The sequence below is a fragment of the Patella vulgata genome, chromosome 1 (assembly GCF_932274485.2).
Source record: "Patella vulgata chromosome 1, xgPatVulg1.2, whole genome shotgun sequence".
NCBI classification, from domain to species: Eukaryota; Metazoa; Mollusca; class Gastropoda; family Patellidae; genus Patella; species Patella vulgata.
The window spans coordinates 26270016-26289999 of record NC_065879.2 but is presented as its reverse complement, the minus strand read 5'-3'; the positions used below and the strand labels follow the sequence as shown (position 1 = coordinate 26289999).

General features: G+C 38.8%; 1 protein-coding gene across 1 annotated transcript in view; it reads right to left on the bottom strand.

Moving 5' to 3' along the window:
- LOC126828883 (scoloptoxin SSD14) overlaps positions 1 to 19984 on the bottom strand; it is a 21967-nt gene extending 1983 nt beyond the window's left edge. The window contains exons 1-11 of the mRNA XM_050558966.2: positions 19706 to 19984; positions 18853 to 18939; positions 16295 to 16546; positions 15732 to 15829; positions 15201 to 15317; positions 12939 to 13161; positions 12118 to 12278; positions 9244 to 9393; positions 8632 to 8768; positions 1948 to 2147; positions 1364 to 1442 (exon numbers count right to left, since the gene is read on the bottom strand). Of these exons, the coding sequence (XP_050414923.1) occupies positions 1364 to 1442; positions 1948 to 2147; positions 8632 to 8768; positions 9244 to 9393; positions 12118 to 12278; positions 12939 to 13161; positions 15201 to 15317; positions 15732 to 15829; positions 16295 to 16546; positions 18853 to 18939; positions 19706 to 19767 (1566 nt within the window). The 5' untranslated portion in view covers positions 19768 to 19984. The remainder of the gene's footprint in view (positions 1 to 1363; positions 1443 to 1947; positions 2148 to 8631; positions 8769 to 9243; positions 9394 to 12117; positions 12279 to 12938; positions 13162 to 15200; positions 15318 to 15731; positions 15830 to 16294; positions 16547 to 18852; positions 18940 to 19705) is intronic.

The window sequence follows — 19984 nt, the reverse complement described above, 5'->3', positions numbered from 1 at the left end:
GAATGTGTATAAACGAACGATCTCGGTTCCTCTCGTTATTTGCACATATCGGACCGTAACTTCCTGGCATATGGCGACTGATTATACGAAAAATCACGTTTTATCTTGTGGACCTTCTATAAGTGACATTTTTTTATCCGACTAAAACAAACGTTCGAATATCACCGTTTCACCATAATGACAATTGAATTTGAATTTCTTGAAAATCGGACCAAACTGTCGAACAGAATGACCGCACCCCGTAAGCAAATAGTGTAAAAGTATGTAAACTCTGGGTTGCGGACCAATTTTAAAAAAAAAAAACAGTTGAAATATATCACCATTACACCCTAACGATTATTTAGTTTGAATTTCGTGAAAATCGGACCGAAACTGCCCGCTCCTCTTTCGCAAATAGTGTAAAAGTATGTGATACCAAGGTTGTGGACTCTCTAGAGGTTACAATTTTGATCCGATTTTCTTGAAACTTAAAAAATATGTTTATATCCCAAGGAACCCGGTTCCTGTCGATATTCGCGCATATCGGACCATAAGTTCCTGGATTATGGCCGCTGATTGTACGAAAAGTCGCGTTTTTAGCTTGTGGACCCTCTATAGGTTACAATTTTAATCTGATTTAAAAAAAAACGTTTAAATATATCACCGTTACACCCTAATGATGATTGGGTTTAAATGTCGTGAAAATCAGACTGAGATTGCCCGACAAAGTGGCCGCTCCTCATAAGTTAATAGTGAAAAAAGTATGTAATGCCAAGGTTGTGGACCCTCAAGAGGTCACAGTTTTTATCCGATTTTGATGAAACTTAATATGTTTATATCCCAAAGATCTGTTTCTTTCGATATTCGCGCATATTATGGCCGCTGATTGTACGAAAAGTCGCGTTTTTAGCTTGTGGACCCTCTATAAGTTAATAGTGAAAAAAGTATGTAATGCCAAGGTTGTGGACCCTCAAGAGGTCACAGTTTTTATCCGATTTTGATGAAACTTAATATGTTTATATCCCAAAGATCTGTTTCTTTCGATATTCGCGCATATCGTACCGTAACTTAATGGTTTCTGGCCCTCGATTGTATCACGTTTTTAGCTTGTGGCCACTATAGAGGGCACAATTTTTATCCAATTTTGATGAAACTTAATGTATATGTCTATATCCAAAAGATTTTTGTTCGTTTTTAAATTGTCGCATGTCAGACAGTGACATCCTGGATTAAGGCCCCTTATTGTACGAAAATCGCTTCTTTTTTTTTAGCTTACCTTGCTAAATGTGGGCGTATCTTGCATGACAGCCGCTTGTTATTAATATCTTTTATATTAAAATGTTCGGCGTATGTGTATTATAATATGAAAATAAACTTAAATTACCTGTCCGTTGGAAAAGAACGAATTCATTCCGTTGTTTAATATTATCCCAGTGCTTTTAGAGTAAACTAAAGACCCATAACTGAAACAAAACAAAGTACTTAGTTTAAAATGCCACCTAGATATCGTAACAAAGGCGCGCGTAGCTCTAGATGCGGGCGATGTCGGCATAACAAAATTGATTGTCAAAAATCAGTAGGATTCTCCGATAATACAGAAAAGTGAGTCGTAAAACCCTATTTATTTCATTTATTTTATTAAGATAGAAAATCTATAAGCTTATACAATTCAAAACGACTGTTTGATTATAGCTTCCTCAAAACTAATAACAAGGTTTCTAATAAGGGGGAATATCGAAGATTGTGTTAAAAATATAATAAGATTCTTCCTTTCTAAACAATACACAATCAATATAAATTTAAAACTATAAACAGTCCCATATTAATTCCCAACTGATATAAGGCTTCGGGTGACCGATTATGAGCGTATAAGACATTGAAACTAAAACCAAGTATTAACAAGACAAGTAAAATGGCCAGTGAGTCTAGCACTTCAGTAGAATGGGCACAATTAGCCCCGGGACCTACTAATGATTAATAGTACTGGTTATCGACACTGCATCGCCATCCGGACCCAGAACAGATACATGGCTGGTTCCCTTTTCTACACCCGTCCCATTGCTCCCATTCACAAATTTCTCATAAAGTTCATCAGATTGAGTTTTGGTGTGATCTATAAAATTTCGCACACTTCGAATGAATTCTTCACTGTAAAAGTATTTTATTTTCTGTAATAAAATAAAATGATAAAAAGAAATTAGTTAACTCTTGGCCAGGTAACATAAATTAGCGCACCGCAATTGAAATCAGTTGTTCGTTCGTGTGGGTTAATAGCCTGGTGGGAGAATTACATTTCCCCCCAACCTGGGGAAAAAATTAGGGAAGAAATGATTCTTATTTTTTCTGAAAGTATATGACTAGGACATCATCCAAAAAAAAGTCCCACGTTTTCCCGCTTGGGGAAATTTTTTTACAGCACTTTGAAAATCTGACCCCCAGCAATTATGAAAAAATGGGGTAAAGTTACAAGTATTGTCAATATCTCAGTAAATACTAGTGATACGGTCATCAAACTTGGTAGGAATCTTCTCCAGCTGATGCTTGGTGACTTTCTATAAGTTTCACTCGCAATCCGTGACGTCATCAGCTGAAAAAACGAGATGGCGAACCATTTTTTCCCGAAATGAAAATTTCCATCGGAGAATGAGTCAGTACAAGGAAATTGATTTTTTTTTTTTTGCTTGCTTGGTCCGGTACCGAGTTTCTGTGACTATTCTGAATTGAAACGGAGCAATTTTCCACTTCCGGTGTGACGTCATCTGGCAAAAATCTATAATTTTGGCGGGAATTTTTTTCAGTTTTGCAAGGATTTTATATATCGAGTGATGGGTTTGAATGCATGTTTCCATAGTGGGACAAAGCGAGAACGACCTGATTACGGTGTTTCGGGTGAAATTATTGATTCTTCAGACGCAACAACACTACAATTTTCTGGAGTGGAATCCGGAAATAAAATCGATTCATAATATAATTATTTAAACAACATCAGGAATTATTTGAACAACAATAGCAATTCTAAACATCGTCATCCTCAACATCATCAAAACTATAAACTTCAAAATTATCGCAATCACGACCGCCGCAAGCCTGGACACATTTAATGCCGTTTTTCCGACAGGAACATGACTGAGTGGAACACATAGTTTGGCAATTGCATCTGATCACCTTTAGTAACTTATCAGGAGCCGGATTCAAATCTGTCATAATTGGCATGAATTTGTCCTTGTGGATTTTCCATCCCCATTCTTCGGCGTTCAGAATTCTATCGTCCATCGAATTCCATCGAACAATTTGTAGATGCACCCGCAATGAGTGCTTGTTTGAAGCACCTTCGGTAGGGGGAAGTCTTTGTGGCTCAAGTTTTTTTGACTTGGATATCATTGACTGGAATTTTCTGTATCGTAGAGCACATAGATTGTCACTAGAGTTCCCGCCATACAGCCGAATGAATATTACCAGTCCAGCTGCCTGTATTTCGTCCGCGCTGGCGTCCAACGACATCATCACATCGGCCGCTCTTTGAAGCTCTACGGATTTCTGAAGCATTTTCAACACATGCAGCTTGCCATGTTGAAACGTTGATGAAGTTGTGTCACAGCCCGACCATGAATGAATAAACAGTAGGTACTTGATGACCATCGGATCCAGAGTCTTATGTATGTCAGAGATTTTGAACAATTGTTTTATTGTTTGTCGTTCGCGTTTCCAAGTGTCTTTCCTCATATAAACCTCCTCCATGTCATTCTTCCAATGATAGATCAAGGATACAATTATATCAGTGTCATTACAAACGACACATACAACCTGTTTTTCTTCACTATACTTCAAGGCAGTTTTTACGACCGTATTGTCCGCGTCTGCTTCACACAGCACAGTTTTGTGTCTATGGACAAGCCAACCTGAGAGGAACCTTATCAAGTTTGATTTATTGCTCAGATTCCTCAAGAAGGCTTCCCTATCAGGATATATTTCATTACGACCCCCAATTTTAACATTGGGTGCCATTTTACCTGCTCTACGTATATGTTCGTGGTCTTTGATTGATTTAGAGTCATACCCATCAAAAATGATAACGGAAGAGCCAAAGTTGTCATGAACGAAATTATCATAATTCTCTGCCAGTTCGTTATAGGTCTTTCCGGCAGTCCATCGTATTTGGTATAATAACCACCCTCCATCTATGATGCACAACATGTCATCCGTGCGATAATCATCTTTGAAGACATTAGACCCCTGTTTTTCTATGTACTGAGTCAACTCAGATTTGACCGCTTTTCGCATGAGTCCATCTTTGAACAATGACGTAGGTACTGGAGTCATTTTATATGCGTAATACTGTACCTCGTCCGTGTTTTCTCTGGCCGCTAAGGTTGTACATCTCATGAAAAGTACGGATGGGTCTATTTGGATGGTCTCTTTCTCTAATTTCAGACCTGGCTGGAGATCTTTCAAGGTGCGCACTGTGTCACATTTGCGGATTTTTGCGGAAGTTATCGAGACGCTGTCAAGTTTGGCGTGTATTTTACGGCCAATTTCTTCTGCGTGGTCACATGTTATATTGTCATTTTCTGTTGCCACTATGCCGGATGTTATTGAATGAAGTTCATAGTTTTCATCTGCGTGATAGGGGTCATTCACTTCAAACCAGTCGAAGAACTTTTGAAAATCTCTGCCATCGCGCTCAGATCGTGCGGCTCCCATTTCAACATGTTGGTTGCTAGTAGCCAATTTGCGCCCCGTTACCGTTGTCATCGCATCATGTACAGCTGCAAATGTATGCAAGGTGTATACCCACTGAGTTGTGATGCTTTCGGTGAGCCCACGACCATGGGTGAGACCACCGCGACACTTCATTGCACGCATCATAACTTGTTCTATCACTAGATCCGTCGACAATCCGGCCCAATATCGTTGACTCCGTCTCACGGCATGTAGTCCTTCAGAGGAGAATTTCTCGTACAGCCATGGGTGCGTCACTTCAAGTTCAAGCATTCGCTGTAAATATAGTCGAGAACTTTTCGCGTAATGGTGATGATTTGATGCCGCAAAAACATTTAGAAGACTTTTCACAGCATCCAAATGCATTTTCCAGTTGGACAACCGCTCCGCAGTGATGAAATTCTTCAGACAAGATACATAGTATTGAAATTGGCTCCAAAGTTTTGCAGTTCGTGATTTATTTTCTAGATCTAGTCTTTTCTCCCGGATCAGACAATCCAATTTTTTCAAGAGTAGAATTTTCTCAGAAGTACACACTTCATCGACCAATGACGGGTCATCTAATGATTTCCTGAACATTACATCCAACTCATTGAATTCGTCTTCTGCCATTCCATTCTCAGGATCGTTCTTGACTTTACTTAGCAGGATAGCCGTCAATGTCGCATCTAATAGAGTCATTGCCCGCATTGCCCGTTCATATGCTTTCCCACTCATTATATGTTTAACAACATTCTCACCGTAGATCAATTCCAGGGCCTCCTCGATTCCACTCACGGTCATGGTGTGAAAAATTGCGCCGATGGCGCTCATAAGCAAATGGAAACCTCCAAGTCTGAGGACGATTTTTTTTAGTCCTTTTGCCTCCACTATTTCTGATGCTTTGATATAAAGCGGCTGATCAAAAGTTATGGCACAAGACGGTAGACCGAGTTTATCCGACTGCTCCGAGATGCATATCAATGTAGTATATATGCCGGTATCATCACTGGGGCTGAGGTTTATGATAGGCAGTATCATCACGTCCCACTTTTGAGCTTCATCATCTCTAGTTTTGTGAATGTGCTGCATATACCCACTCCAGTTTGGTACTGCGCCTTTCCCGCGATGGGCACCTTGCCACAAAATGTTCGTGTAGTATGCCGGGGGCGGAATTAGAAGAGGGGTGGGATGCTCGACGATAGGCTTGAATTTTACTTGTGACATGACTCTCATCGCCGGGGCTATGTATGTTATTTCTTGGATTTTCTTACCATTAATCAGGTCATCGACGCGGATCCGAGCTCGCCTTTTGATTCTGTAATCCGACGGCGTTGGCGATGACTTCGCTGTCATGGCGACTATGCCGATGGCATGAAACTGACCACCGCCGTCAATGGTGGCAATTGTAGAATCTGCATTGTCCGCCGACCACTGCGTGAACGTAGGGTACGCCTCTGGTGTAACAGTTCCCAGATTTTCATCTTGTATGATAGATGACTTGAACATTCGAATCTCATCATATGACACCGACATGCCTAAACTGAACAGTTCATCCGTCAACCACTTCAAGCCAAAAATATGGTCTACCTCCACACCTAATCCAAACAGGAGAGGCGATATCACTGTTCTTGGTCGGACAGCTTGGCAAATCATTTGTCCGATGACGTTCCTTTTCAATTCATCGGGAATGAGAAATTTCAGTAGCATTCCTAAACATGGTGTGATGAATTCACTCGACGTGGCGCTGTCTCGAATTTCATCAAGTGTTGGGAATTGACGCTCATAGTTGCGTTCTCTGATTTCTTCTTTAATCACGCGTGCACATGTTCTCATAAATCTGTCTAATTCACGCTGTTCATCCTCCTGCTTCTGTTGGTGCCACTGCTTATGGACTGTGAAATTTGCCATATTTCTAAAACACACTATGTCTTCTCTCCCACCACCCACGCTGGCAAAAAACACATGATCTCCGTATTGCTCATATAATTTCACCTTCAGCATTTTCTTAGAATAAATCTCCTCTCCACACGCCAATGTTCTCATAGTGTCCATCAGCTCATCAAGCGTGTATAGTTCTGCCTCCGAGTAATGCTCAAGCCAGTCGCACATCGCCAGGAACCAAGAATGCATACTATTGTCCATCGGCCGGCCGGACTCACTATAAGTTGATATTGCACGCGCAAATTGCTTGTAGCAGCCATGATGGTAACGACCTTCAGCCGCCACCAAGCAAGAGCATCCTGCGATTCTCAAATCGACATCACGTGCCCAGCTGTCGTTCCGCTGTCTACAATAATATAGGAGAGTTTCTCTTACTGAAAACGTGCGAATTTCATACACATTTGTTCGATCCGGGTGTCGCTTGTCCATTTCGGCAACTTCGCCACAGAGCAAACAATGTGTTTTCCAGGGAAACGGACCACCGTACATGGATCTGAGCTTTTTTGGGATTGGTTCCAGGTTCCTCTTCGCACGTTCAACATCCAAGAGCCTCGTATACGTTTTACGACACGCCGCATGCATAATGACCTTGACCGGTTCATCAGTTTCAGATTTGGCGCGAAAATATTCAGTCATTTTTTCATCTCCACGAGCCTCACTGCAGCGGATCAGCGTTTGTAGGCCTTTCAACCGAATCTTTGCTTCATCATCTGTCACTGAGTTACAACATATTGGACATTCACTCACCAAATCCATGGCAATCACCTCAAATTGTAGAATTACGAGAAATTACAAAAGCATAATATGACACTCTTCCATACCACCCAAAATGAAAAATGACGTCAGGCTAGATCCTGGTCCTCATGACGTCATAGCATACCGTGACGTCACCGTGGAACGTTATTATTCTTAATATTTGACTCAAAATCATGTATATTGATGAATAATGCGTGTTTCAATGACAAATTATGCCTGAAAAATATTGCTAATTTAAATACTGCGTGGTTTTCAAGACGAATTATGACGAATTTTCATTTCGCGAAAAAAACGGTTCGCCATCTTGTTTTTGCGGATGATGACGTCACGGATAGCGAGTGAAACTTATAGAAAGTCATCAAGCATCAGCTGGAGAAGATTCCTTCCAAATTTGATGACCGTATCACTAGTACTTACTGAGATATTGACAATTTAAATACTGAGTGGTTTTAAAGACGAATTATGACGAATTTTCATTTCGCGAAAAAAACGGTTCGCCATCTTGTTTTATCGGATGATGACGTCACGGATAGCGAGTGAAACTTATAGAAAGTCACCAAGCATCAACTGGAGAAGGTTCCTACCAAGTTTGATGACCGTATCACTAGTACTTACTGAGATATTGACAATACTTGTAACTTTACCCCATTTTTTCATGATTGCTGGGGGTCAGATTTTCAAAGTGCTGGAAAAAATTTTCCCCAAGCGGGAAAACGTGGGACTTTTTTTGGGATGATGTCCTAGTCATATACTTTCAGAAAAAATAAGAATCATTTCTTCCCTAATTTTTTCCCCAGTTCACAGCCCATCCATCAGGCTATAACGTCTACTTCCACAAAGGGCTATATCGTAGACAAAATCAAATGTCAATTTCGGTTCGTTTTATTTCGGATATTATTCTATCTTGGTGTAGTTCCTTGGATGTCGGTATTTTCAGACCAGGAGATATGGGAAATGAAATCCCAAACTAGGCCAAAATTATGGCATAATTATGATGAAGGACTCTAAATTTCGATATAAATAAGGTTTAACGTCCTACTGCTCGACACCAACGTGGCTAATGAAACGGGCATATACTATGCAGTGTGCTATGAGAGAATTTTGCGCGAGTCTCTTGCCGGGATCATACTTACAGAGCCATCGTGGTTCTGAATGGGTAACTGTACAACCCCATCAAGTGTGATATAGAAATAATTATGTTTTGACTTTCGTCCAAAATATTCAATTAAAACTTTAAATAAAAGAAAATCTTACTTTATCCATGTCTTTAATGAATCTAGCATCACCTATAGCATAGTTTATAGCGCTGGAAAATTTAAATATTTCTGTCAGTAAATGGTAGGTCTTTACTTCGTTTTCGACACTAAAACTTTCACGTGTGATGTTATAACCTTTAACAAATAAAACGAAAAGAGCATGACACCCTAATTAAAAACAATTGTTATCCTTCGCCCAGTTCATTCGAATGGACACTCCGCTTCATTTGCATCTGAAGAGATATTTAACTAATACTACTATTGACAAGACGATTGATCTTGATCGGTAGTCAAGACTATACACAGTGTTCGGCAAGAATTAGCGTGTGTTTTTTTTTGTTAGGTAATTGTTTGTGGCTTTCTTAGACTACTGTTTGTATCACGTTATAATTTTATTCGAATGGCATCAAAAGAATTATAGTTTGCAAGGAGTAAATGTGGCGTGTCCGTTAAAAAAATACAAAGGTGGCATAAATCCTCTCATCACCACAATGTTTCACACGAAACCTATAGCCTCAATCGCGTTCATAAGCCAATTATACGCCCACACTGAAATGGGCTTTAACAAATATCACATCATAATAAAACGGTGAGGACTAACTTTGACTACCTTTTAGTATTTTCAATATAAAAACCAATAATAAACCACCGCCGTGATCTCCAGCCGTATGTAAAACAAGGCCGTCAGCAATTTCTTCTTTAATGGTTTCAATAATAAGTGGCTGATAATTCTTTAAATCCTCCCGGGTCAATATAGAGCCTATAAAACAAGTGGTAAAATTTTAATTTATATTTCTGAAATATTTGTGCTACATAGATGTTTCACCAACCTATCAAACTTTGTACAAAAGAATGAATATCCTGGGCAAGGTTCCTAGAAAATTCTTAAAGTAAGCACAAAGTCATGCTTCACCTTTTCTTACGTAATAAACTTTATAAAATACCGTCTCTAGAAAATTCTTAAGACCATTCTTACATAAGTACAAATCAAGTATGAGCCTAAGAACATTGTGACTGGTAAACTGAGACTACAATACTCTCTAATGTCAAAAAACTATTTTGGTATGCGAATTATGTCATAAATTGGTCGGCTCCTTTGTTTATCAATGACATAAACTTCCCAGCAAGTCAATTTAGATGCATTTGACATGTCCCCTAACACATTTAAAATGTGCAAACAGGCCGAATAATTCTGGGAGCGCCTGATCTTAAAGTAGCCCGTGTGTATGTGTTGTTTACTAATTGACAAATAAATAATATGGTTTCAAGGTACTAGCGAAATTTTCTATATATATATATAGCACTCTTCTCGAGACTCGAGAATATTATACTATTCAAAAAAAGTAGGGGATATTTGATTTTTAAGTGTTATTAAAGTCACCTAATGAAACTGACGAAGAAACAAATGACAAAATGAAATGAAGTTCACATTCATCGATTTATTCCAAATGATCGTTAGACTAAGTAAGGCACAGACTGACCATTATAAGGGAAAAATGATACCCGGGGTCAAACAGCAAAGTTACCACAGCATCACAACCAAGTCAGTAACGGGTAAATCCTCCTCTGTTTGCCAAACAAGCATTGATCCGACGTGGCATACTCCTAATGAGACGTCTAAGGTCAATTTGGTCCAGATTGTCCCATTCCTGTTGCAACGCAGCAGCAAGTTCTTGGACATTGGCAGGACGTTGTTGACGTTGACGTAACCTCTGACCAAGCATGTCCCAGACATGCTCGATGGGGGAGAGGTCGGGACTCAGTGCTGGCCAAGGTAATGTGGTGATGTTCTGTTGTTGGAGGTAACCTGTAACGATCCTGGCCCTGTGACATCTTGCGTTGTCATCCTGGAAGATGAAACGGCGGCCATGACGTCGTGCGAACGGCACAACATGGACTGCCAAGATGTTGTCCCGGTAGTACTGGCCTGTAACACGCCCTGCAACAACATGTAAAGCCGTTCTTCCAGCAACAGTGATGCCTCCCCACACCATAACAGAACCACCCCCAAATCGATCATGTCTGATGACGTTAACGTCTTGGAAGCGCTCGTTTCGACGACGCCACACCCTCCTACGTCTGTCCAAAAAATCAACAGTGAACCTTGACTCATCTGAAAACATCACATTGCTCCAGCGTCGATTATCCCAGTGTTGACGATCCCTACAACAACGACGTCTTGCCTGAATGTGATGATCTCTCAAACAAGGGATCACGCGAGGACGTCGGGCGCGAAGGTGACCCCTATGCAGTCGATTCCGAATCGTCTGGCCACTCACTCTCACACCAGTGTCTGTTTGAAGACGAGCGCTGATCTGATTTGCTGTGATGACACGATTTCTCAAGGCCAAGGTACGGATAAATCGATCCTGGGCTTGAGTTGTCGCCCTTGGTCGACCTGAGCGTGGTCTGTCCTGTACAGATTGTGTATCACGGTATCTGGACCATAGCCTGCTTATGACAGACTGAGAAACATTCATCGTCCGCGCCACAACCGCCTGTGTTGTGCCGATCTGTAGCATGCCAAGGGCACGTAACCTTTCATTTTGGGTAAGCCGACGCATATCAAAATTTGTTTTCTGGTCACTAAAACAATTAAACTGATGTTTCCACCCTGGAATTCAATGCCACAATGACTGTAACATTCAAAGTCAGAGTCGTGCAAATCTTGGGTTGGACCCCCATGATGATCCCAAGCATCACCTGCATTCCATGCGGTAGCTATTGGGGCGTTTGGGCGTCACATGTAACTGGAAATGTTTCTTCTGTTAGGTTCTATAGTGACTTTTTTCGTAGTCATTTGCATATTTTAGTATTATGCCCCCAAAATCAAATATCCCCTACTTTTTTTGAATAGTATATATATCTAAAGGATTTTCTGTATTTTAATTGTCTCTATGGTATCAAAATATGTGTAGGAAATGCCATCGAATATCTACGGTCAGCCATCTTGTTTAAAGAAGAAACAGATTTAAGGCTGGTTAGCAAGCCGTATACTTGCTTGGGACTTGTGTCTAGATTGACAATGTTTAAGAACAAAGTTGCGTTTCAGTATTTACTTGTTACACATAAGCGCGTGCTTGTGCTTACCCTGAAGTCTACTTACAATCTAAGCACAAGAATGTTCTTAAGAATTTTCTGGGGACACAAAGTAAGGTAAGTTTATTTAAAATCTAAGCACAAGAACGTGTTGAAGAGTTTTCTAGGAATCGGGCCCTGAAATTAAACTGGCACAGGTTGTTATACAGAACAATAACAGGGACAAAAAAACACACATTATTAATCAGAGATATGTTCTCTCGATCGTAATTAGGTCATCTGTTCGACCCTTCAGACGTATGTATATGTTGCTGATACATAGATATATTGCCAGTGTATTATTATGTGTTTAGGATCACACCTGTTAAGAAAATACCTTCAATTAATTAACACTGAAATGCAGAACTGATCAATACTTTCATGTTAATATACAATATTGAAATACCTTCTTTCTGTAAATCTGATATCAGTAATTTAGCCCCGTTACCACTATATAAATAATCAGCTCCGTGTTTAGCTATTTTTCTTAACGTTTGTAGATATGTCAATCGATGGATTACTTCCCCTTCTTGTCTAACTTCACCATTTTCATGACAGAATATATTTCTGAAACATCGAGGATTTCATCTTAAAGGGCCAATCCCGATAATATTTTGGAGAATAAAACTGCTTATGTTTGTGTTAAAATAGTTTAAAATACTCTACCTTAGGGCCGAGCAACTAACCCAGTATATGTGATACGTTTTCAAACAACTTAAACCTGTCTGTCTTCATCTGGAAATGGGGATCTGTATCCCAAGCAGTATGATACGGTGTCTGGATAAAACCAGACTTTTATTTTATAAAAATAATGTGTAGGTGACATTTACCGTTCGCTATCAAGTACAACACGTGGGTCATTCACAGTATAGACCTCTAAAGGAACGGGAATCGATTATCAGGTAACCCAAAGAAAAAATTGACCCGTAATCTTAAAAGGGTTACGTGTCCGGATAAGCAGTTTTGACGTTCACGTCCACACGACTCAATATTTTGAGCTGAATTTTGAGACAAGGTAAATACACCATTAAATTTCATACACTCGGACTTTTTATTTTTGAGACTGTTCAAATCGGGATAGTCCCTTTAAAGGGTGGGTGGTTCGATCAAGAAAGAGTAGCATTTATCGGCACCGAGCGGTTCTGCACAATAATCTTTTTCTGAAGGTGCCCCATTGGAGCCTTCGACTTCATTTCCTGATATATGTTAATCAATTTTCAAACTTACCTCAAATCTGGGAAATATTCCTCTAATGTCTGATTATATTTAGGTAGTGATTGTTTATACTGTATGTACTTTAAACTTTTAACACCATCTTCCGTCATGCCCACGCCCTTCTCTAACATAGCAATACTAGGGGCAAATAACTCTTTCCACGGTAATTTACCGTATCTTTGGTGAGCTTCCCAGTATCCCCTTATCTCGCCAGGTATTCCAATGGACAGAGGACCTACATTTAAAACAAGAGTTTTAAATCGTCCATCGGTTAAACATTGGTTGAAACATCAATTGACGTGGAATCAAAATGGACAAAAATCATTGTAACCTGACAGTCAACATTATTGAATTGTGGTGAAGCAGTGGTTCTCAACCTTTTTTGACAACTTGAAACACATGAAAACATAGCGGCACACCTGGCTAAACATATATGTAAAAATATTTGAATTTTGCAAAATAAAAAAAAAATGGCAAGTCAAACGGCATACAATCGTAGACAGAGGCAAGTCATAGACACATAGAATGACTCGAATTAAATAAAGAAAAGCACAGCTATGAACTTAATCAGTAGACACCAGTGAATACTCAATTATGATCATGTGGTTTTTCGCATTTTCTTAGTGTGCAGTTCAATATTCCGCGACACACTTAGGCAGATCTCGCGGCACACTGGTTGAGAATCACTGTGGTGGAGTAATAAGGAAAACCCTGTTATCGTCACGATTTTGCACGCACTGGTGAATCCCTCTGACAGATATTACAACCAAGAATTTCCCAGATATGCTCAGTTGGATTCGGACCAGGGCTTCCGGCTGGCTGAGGTAGTGTAGCAACCAACAGCTGACAAGGAGAATCGAAAAAGACACGCGCATGGCCTGGTCTAGTGTTGTCGTACATACAGATTGGCCTTGTTAGAAGAGCATGACTACAACCCTATCCAAGACCTCGCTTTTGTATCAGTGGCCATTGGGATTGCCTCTAACTGTTACCGGTTTACTGGCATCCAAGGCAACGCCATATCATGCTAGAGCCGCCGCCGAATGGGACCAGCTCTAGGATGTTCTTCTGTGCAAATGTCATGCTCATGCTCTACCATTCATCAGGCACACAAGAAAGAAACTCTCATCCGACCAATGTATTACTGCTGTTCGTGACGCCATGTTCCAGTGATTACTCGCTTGGCACAATGCTAGTCGTGCAACTTTCTGATCACATGACCAAAGAAGTCCTCTTCTAGGTCTGTTAACGGTACAACCATCCGAAATTCTGTAGGATATGGGTCGTTGATGTAACCAACCCCCTAGCATCCTATGAGTCCCAAGGGAGCTGAATTTTCTTTCAAACGTACTGCGACATCTACCAGAACGCCATTAATCGACTAATAGTCAAGGGATGGTGTCCGAACTGTCACGCAATCTGTCTCATTGACATGACTGCATTCCTCGTGCCAATAACTTGCCACATTCTGGCTGCTGTGAGTTTTCGGGGTCATATTGGGAAATAGAAATGTAATGTAATGACTGATTTCCCAAACATGACTTTCATGAAGTAAGGGATTTACATATTCCTTGAGTCGTATGTCTTTTTAATTTCGCATTTATTTATACGTATTTCCAATTCTTCATCTAGAAACCTTCGATCAAATGACACATTTCTTCTGACGATTACCAAATACAATTTGGTGCGCGAATATTTAAATACACTGCTGCAGTATTATGGAACAATCTTCCTACCCACCTCAAAAAATGCCCCTCCTTATCGACATTCGAAACCTTATTGAAGACCTGCAGTATTCTGGAACAATCTTCCTACCCACCTCAACAAATGCCCCTCCTTATCGACATTCGAAACCTTATTGAAGACATTTATTTAGACGCTGTTTTTAGTTATGTCTTGATGTTGAACTTTTATTGCACAAAACTGAATCACAAACGCTTTGAATACTCTGTGTGGAATATCGTTCTATAAATAACATAATTATTATAACATTATAACCTCTATTCACTAATGTTGTATTTTAGACGATATATTAGCATACAAACCAATAAGGGTTATATCCTAGAACTTGTCATAACGATAAGGGGATACTTGTCGAAACGTCGTGCTTTCAGAATAAAAACTAGTGATTGTATCCCATAAAAACTGTGTTCTGTTATTGTCATAAAGTGTCCAACTAGAAGCCTACCATAATTCCAAGATATATACCACGATTCCAAGAAGTAAAGAAGCATTCTAATTTATGTAAATAAATTCCGTATTTTACTAACTCACCTACGGAAAGAAACTTCGATCTTACTGTATCATGGGTGCCTTTAGATGGGGCAACGACCTTACCATTTATTGCTACAGTTTTGTTTTCTTTCGGATCATAAATAACCATTGTAGCACCTGAAAAATATATATACAGTTGTGAAGCCTTGAGTTTTTATCCAATGTAATCTTGTGGAGGTTACCTGCATTTTCCGGATTCCTCCAGCGACAGAGCCCAGTGTTTGGCACAAGATTTACCGTACACAGGCCCAGCTCCGTTAATAGGGACATTTAGGTCCTCAGAAAATCCATGCAGAATACCATATTTCCGGACAACTTTGCCGCGAAATATGTCCCAAAAGTTATTCCCGTTTCTTATCTGCTGTCTCCACAATTCTTACACTTGTCATTTTCCCGGTTGGTGTAGAACAGTAGGAAATTAAACCCCATTTCATTTATTATATACAATACATTGTCAAGATGATATCTGAAATTTAGTTTACACAACTTGACACAGATTTAACAAGGTGTGAAATACCAAAACTGTTTTACCTCCTCCAATTCCTGAACTATGGGGATGGGTATTATGACTGCAGAGTAACGTGGCGATAGCCGAATCTACAGCAGATCCATGGCGCAGTAATATGTCCCTGTAAAAGAGAGAGGGGGGGGGGGTAATTGTATAATAGAATATATTATTAATATATAAATGAGTCAATCAATATGAACCGTTAAGTATCGAGCAGCATTTTCCGACATTTACTTCCTGTGATTTGCAACGAAGCTGTCGCGACTCTGGCTTTCTACATATCGGTTAGAATAAAACAACTCCGGTGACATGGACACGCCAACAAAAGTTAAAATCTCTTAGTTTTGCTCGACTTACTCACCAGCCCTACATAGAATTCTAGACCATACACAGTAAGAGTAGTCTTACAAACAATATTAATCTAAATATTGTTAAATCCTTCAATCCTAACGTAGGTTAATATTGGTTTTCACTTTTTTCTGTATGGATAAACATATCTACCATATGTTATATTCATACACAGTTGATTTTCTTCCGGACGAATTATTATATAGATATCAAACTTGAGGCATGCATTTGTACTAACCTGCCTATTTGAGAGCATTCGGGACTGTCGGCGGCCACAGCACCAGTTGTGACTAATCTCCCTTTGGTAACCGAATTCCCAAGGGCCAGATTACTCGATACGCCAATAAAACGAAGTATAGATCCAATTCCAATGTAGTTAGCTCCTATAATCATCATCACCAGGAAAACAACCACCAAACATCGCTTCTTATAACAAGATTTCTTGAATTGGTTCTCCTTGTCTGATTCCACTTCCATATCCCCAACATGACTGGAAACAATTTTAGAGGGCATCATGGTTTTCAATTAGAACGTAAATCATTAAATGTACGGAACAGATCTTTTGAAAAAAAATTCGTTTAATAATTTATTATCGAATAATCTATCTGAGTACTGTTATAGTTGAAGTCCGACTATTCACCCTCTTGTAGCAGGATATCTAATACTTCGTTACAATTGTAATACTGCCCAGTCATCCGCTAGTCTAGGTCTCGTCGATGGTTTAATTTAAATCAGTGGTTTCAGATTCATGTTAGTTCAATCCAAACGGATATTTCTGACTCATCCGCTAGTCTAGGTCTCGTCGATGGTTTAATTTAAATCAGTGGTTTCAGATTCATGTTAGTTCAATCCAAACGGATATTTCTGACAACTAGACCGGAGGGTCTGACAAGGACAGCTGTCTAGTCGTTCGGATTTAACGAAAAACCGAGGTCCCCTGTACACATTGGCGTGCACGTAAAAGATCCCTTGACAGTTGGAATTCGATATAAGGGTAGGCCGTAGTGCCGCTGTCCGGGCAAAATTTCCTTCATAACAGACTGTATGGCGTATGCCCGTTTTCATTAGCCTAGTTCGGAGTAGGACGTTAAACCCCATTTCATTTCATTTCTGACAACTAGACAATTTCATCATCGGACAATTATAATGTATTGTTATCCACAATCCACACAGAGTTTTGGGTCAAGGTAATCAATGTCTTGAACTGAATTATAGGACCGTGTTACCGGTGATCCCGAGTATTAGGGTCAGATGTCAGTAATTAAGCTGTTTTTATTATTAAAGGAAGAACTTCCCACTAAAATCATATTCTAATATGTTGGAGCAAGCTTCGGCTCTCCTGGGTTTTGTCTTACGATATCATTAAATTTATATGAAAGAACTAAGGTATGTCTATTTTAAAAAAAAAATTACTGTATGCTTATTCGGGCAGGTAAATAAAAATTCCTGCCTACATTGCCTAGTTATCAGTAATATAGAAATCACTTTTTAATTAATTTATTACCAATTTTCTATTTTGTCTGTATTTCAGGGGTTTGTCAGTGTGAAAATTTTGTGATTGATTACGAATGGTATACATTTATACGCGGAAAGCTGCGTCCAAAGGAAACGGGGTTTACTCTCATTCGACCACACTTTTAGATCGATATGCAGATTCAAGGAAATTTCAGATTTGTACTACATGTACTATACAATTATTTAAAGAAATATTTATTTGCAGACTTCGTAATTGGCAATAACCACAAAGAAAAAAGAGCTTTCCCTGCAAGATACACCCACATTTTCCAAAAGATGGGCAGAGAAGAAGCTAAAAAGCGATTTTTTATTGCAAGTTTCATCAAAATCGGATAAAAAAAATTGTGACCTCTAGAGGTTCCTCTCTAGCTTAAACCGTCACTTTTCTTACCACCAGCGGCCAATAAACATGTTCCAAAAATAGCCATTTTTTTACGTTATGCTGTCTCACTTCAATAAATTGTATTTTGTAACTCAAATTAATATATTTTCTGTGACCTTTTGGAAAGGATATAAATGCATGCATATAGACCATTTCCTATAACAATTTTCGTAGTTAAATTATTCAATTAGACAATGTATTGAGTTATGACTAACTTTAAAAAAAACCCATTTGTTTCTGTCAAATTTGCATGAAATATGTGATCTTCAGTAATATTATACTTTTCAGTTTGTAATTTCAAAATCTAAAATATTTTTCATTTATTTGAATTTACAGTGACCCATACTTAAAATGCTTCACAAAAGTGTATTTGTAACAGCTGCTGAAGCGAAAAAGGTATAAATTTTAATGACCAAAATATTGAAATACTGATACTTAGAATTGAAATACTGATACTTAGAATTGCAAGGCATTGTTTTTCTTTTCGCCCTGATGTTGACACTTTTGTCACAAATGATGTGTTTTAGCCGTTGGGGAGGTTCAATTTAATAACTTAAGTAAAGTTGCATTCTCTCTACCAACGATGTCAGTCCAAGAAATTACGACATTCGTCTGATCACTTTGGGCAATTGTCGTTTTCTTATGATTCGGGGAAGACCTGTTTAAGGTCAATGAATTATAGAAGAATAAAAAAAAACAATACAAGGGGGCGCATCCATTATTTTCATTTGTCGCAAGCAAAGTAATAGACTAATGAAAACAGACACAAAGTACTCAATGCCATTGTTTTACGAATATTGGTAACACGCCGACTATCTGTTATGTGGGTATAATGGATTCAAATGAAGGCAGACTGCAAATTTAGAATTTATGAGTGGAATTTTATACTGAAAACGAACCTGTTTTTCATATCATCCTTGTGATTTGCCTCACCTAGTCGTCGTCTAAAAACTCCAAACTCCATTCTTCGTCTGACCCCAGCACATCTAAGAAGAAAAGTCAACACACTTTGCGAATAAACTAACATTAAATTGGAAGGGACACTATTATTTAAGTCCATATCTAAATCGGTTTTATCTGAGCACCAGGTTAATCAAAGATAAACCAACATTTAGTTTCGTTTAGCTATGGCTTGTAAAAGTTTCAAAGGGATTTTCAACAAGTGCTATACCTATCATTATTCGGTTACCAATGACATACATTTTAATTATAATCATACCAACAAAAGGAGATCATACTTCCTCTGTGAAGAGGCAGTGTGCAAAATTTAGAGAAACAACTGTGCTGTTCATTCTATTTATAACAATTCAGAAATAGATAATGAAAATGAATATATTGAAAACTTCAGTCAAATTGCTTTTTTCTAAGGGAGGTTATGGGTAACTTCTTTATTGGGTTTTAGACAGTGAACTCAATTAAAATTTGTAGTAAAACTGTATTACTTTTAATCTTAGTAAGAATTTCAATATAAGACAACTGTGTATTGTCTGGATATGGTCGGGTCTTTTATCTTCAGTGTCCGTGAGTGACCGCATGCATTTTCGGCTTGGCCAACTTAATGCCGTTTAACGCTGTACTTAAAAAAGTATACAGTAAAGATTGTATATTTTGATTTAATTTACATATTCTGTTCTCTGATGCCAATAACATACAGATTTAATAAAACTATACAAACAAATACACCGTTTCCTGAGCCTTTCATATATACAATGATATATTAAAAACTGTATACGATTATAGTGTAAAACTTACCCGAAGATGATAAACACTTTGTGTATAGAATTACTTATCAGACGCACCAGCAACCTCCTCATAACAAAAAACACATCAACACCTATATCCTATTCTGTATTTTTTCTAGTTTGATCCCGATTTTGATATCTCTTGTTGATTAAATATTCACTTGGTGTACATGTACACACAGTTCTCGTGCAGAAATATTATAAGGTTCAAATCAGGGTTTTAAATTGGTTAAGATTATATCCCAGAAAATCTAATTTCTAGAGAAAAGCACAAATTCTTATTACATTT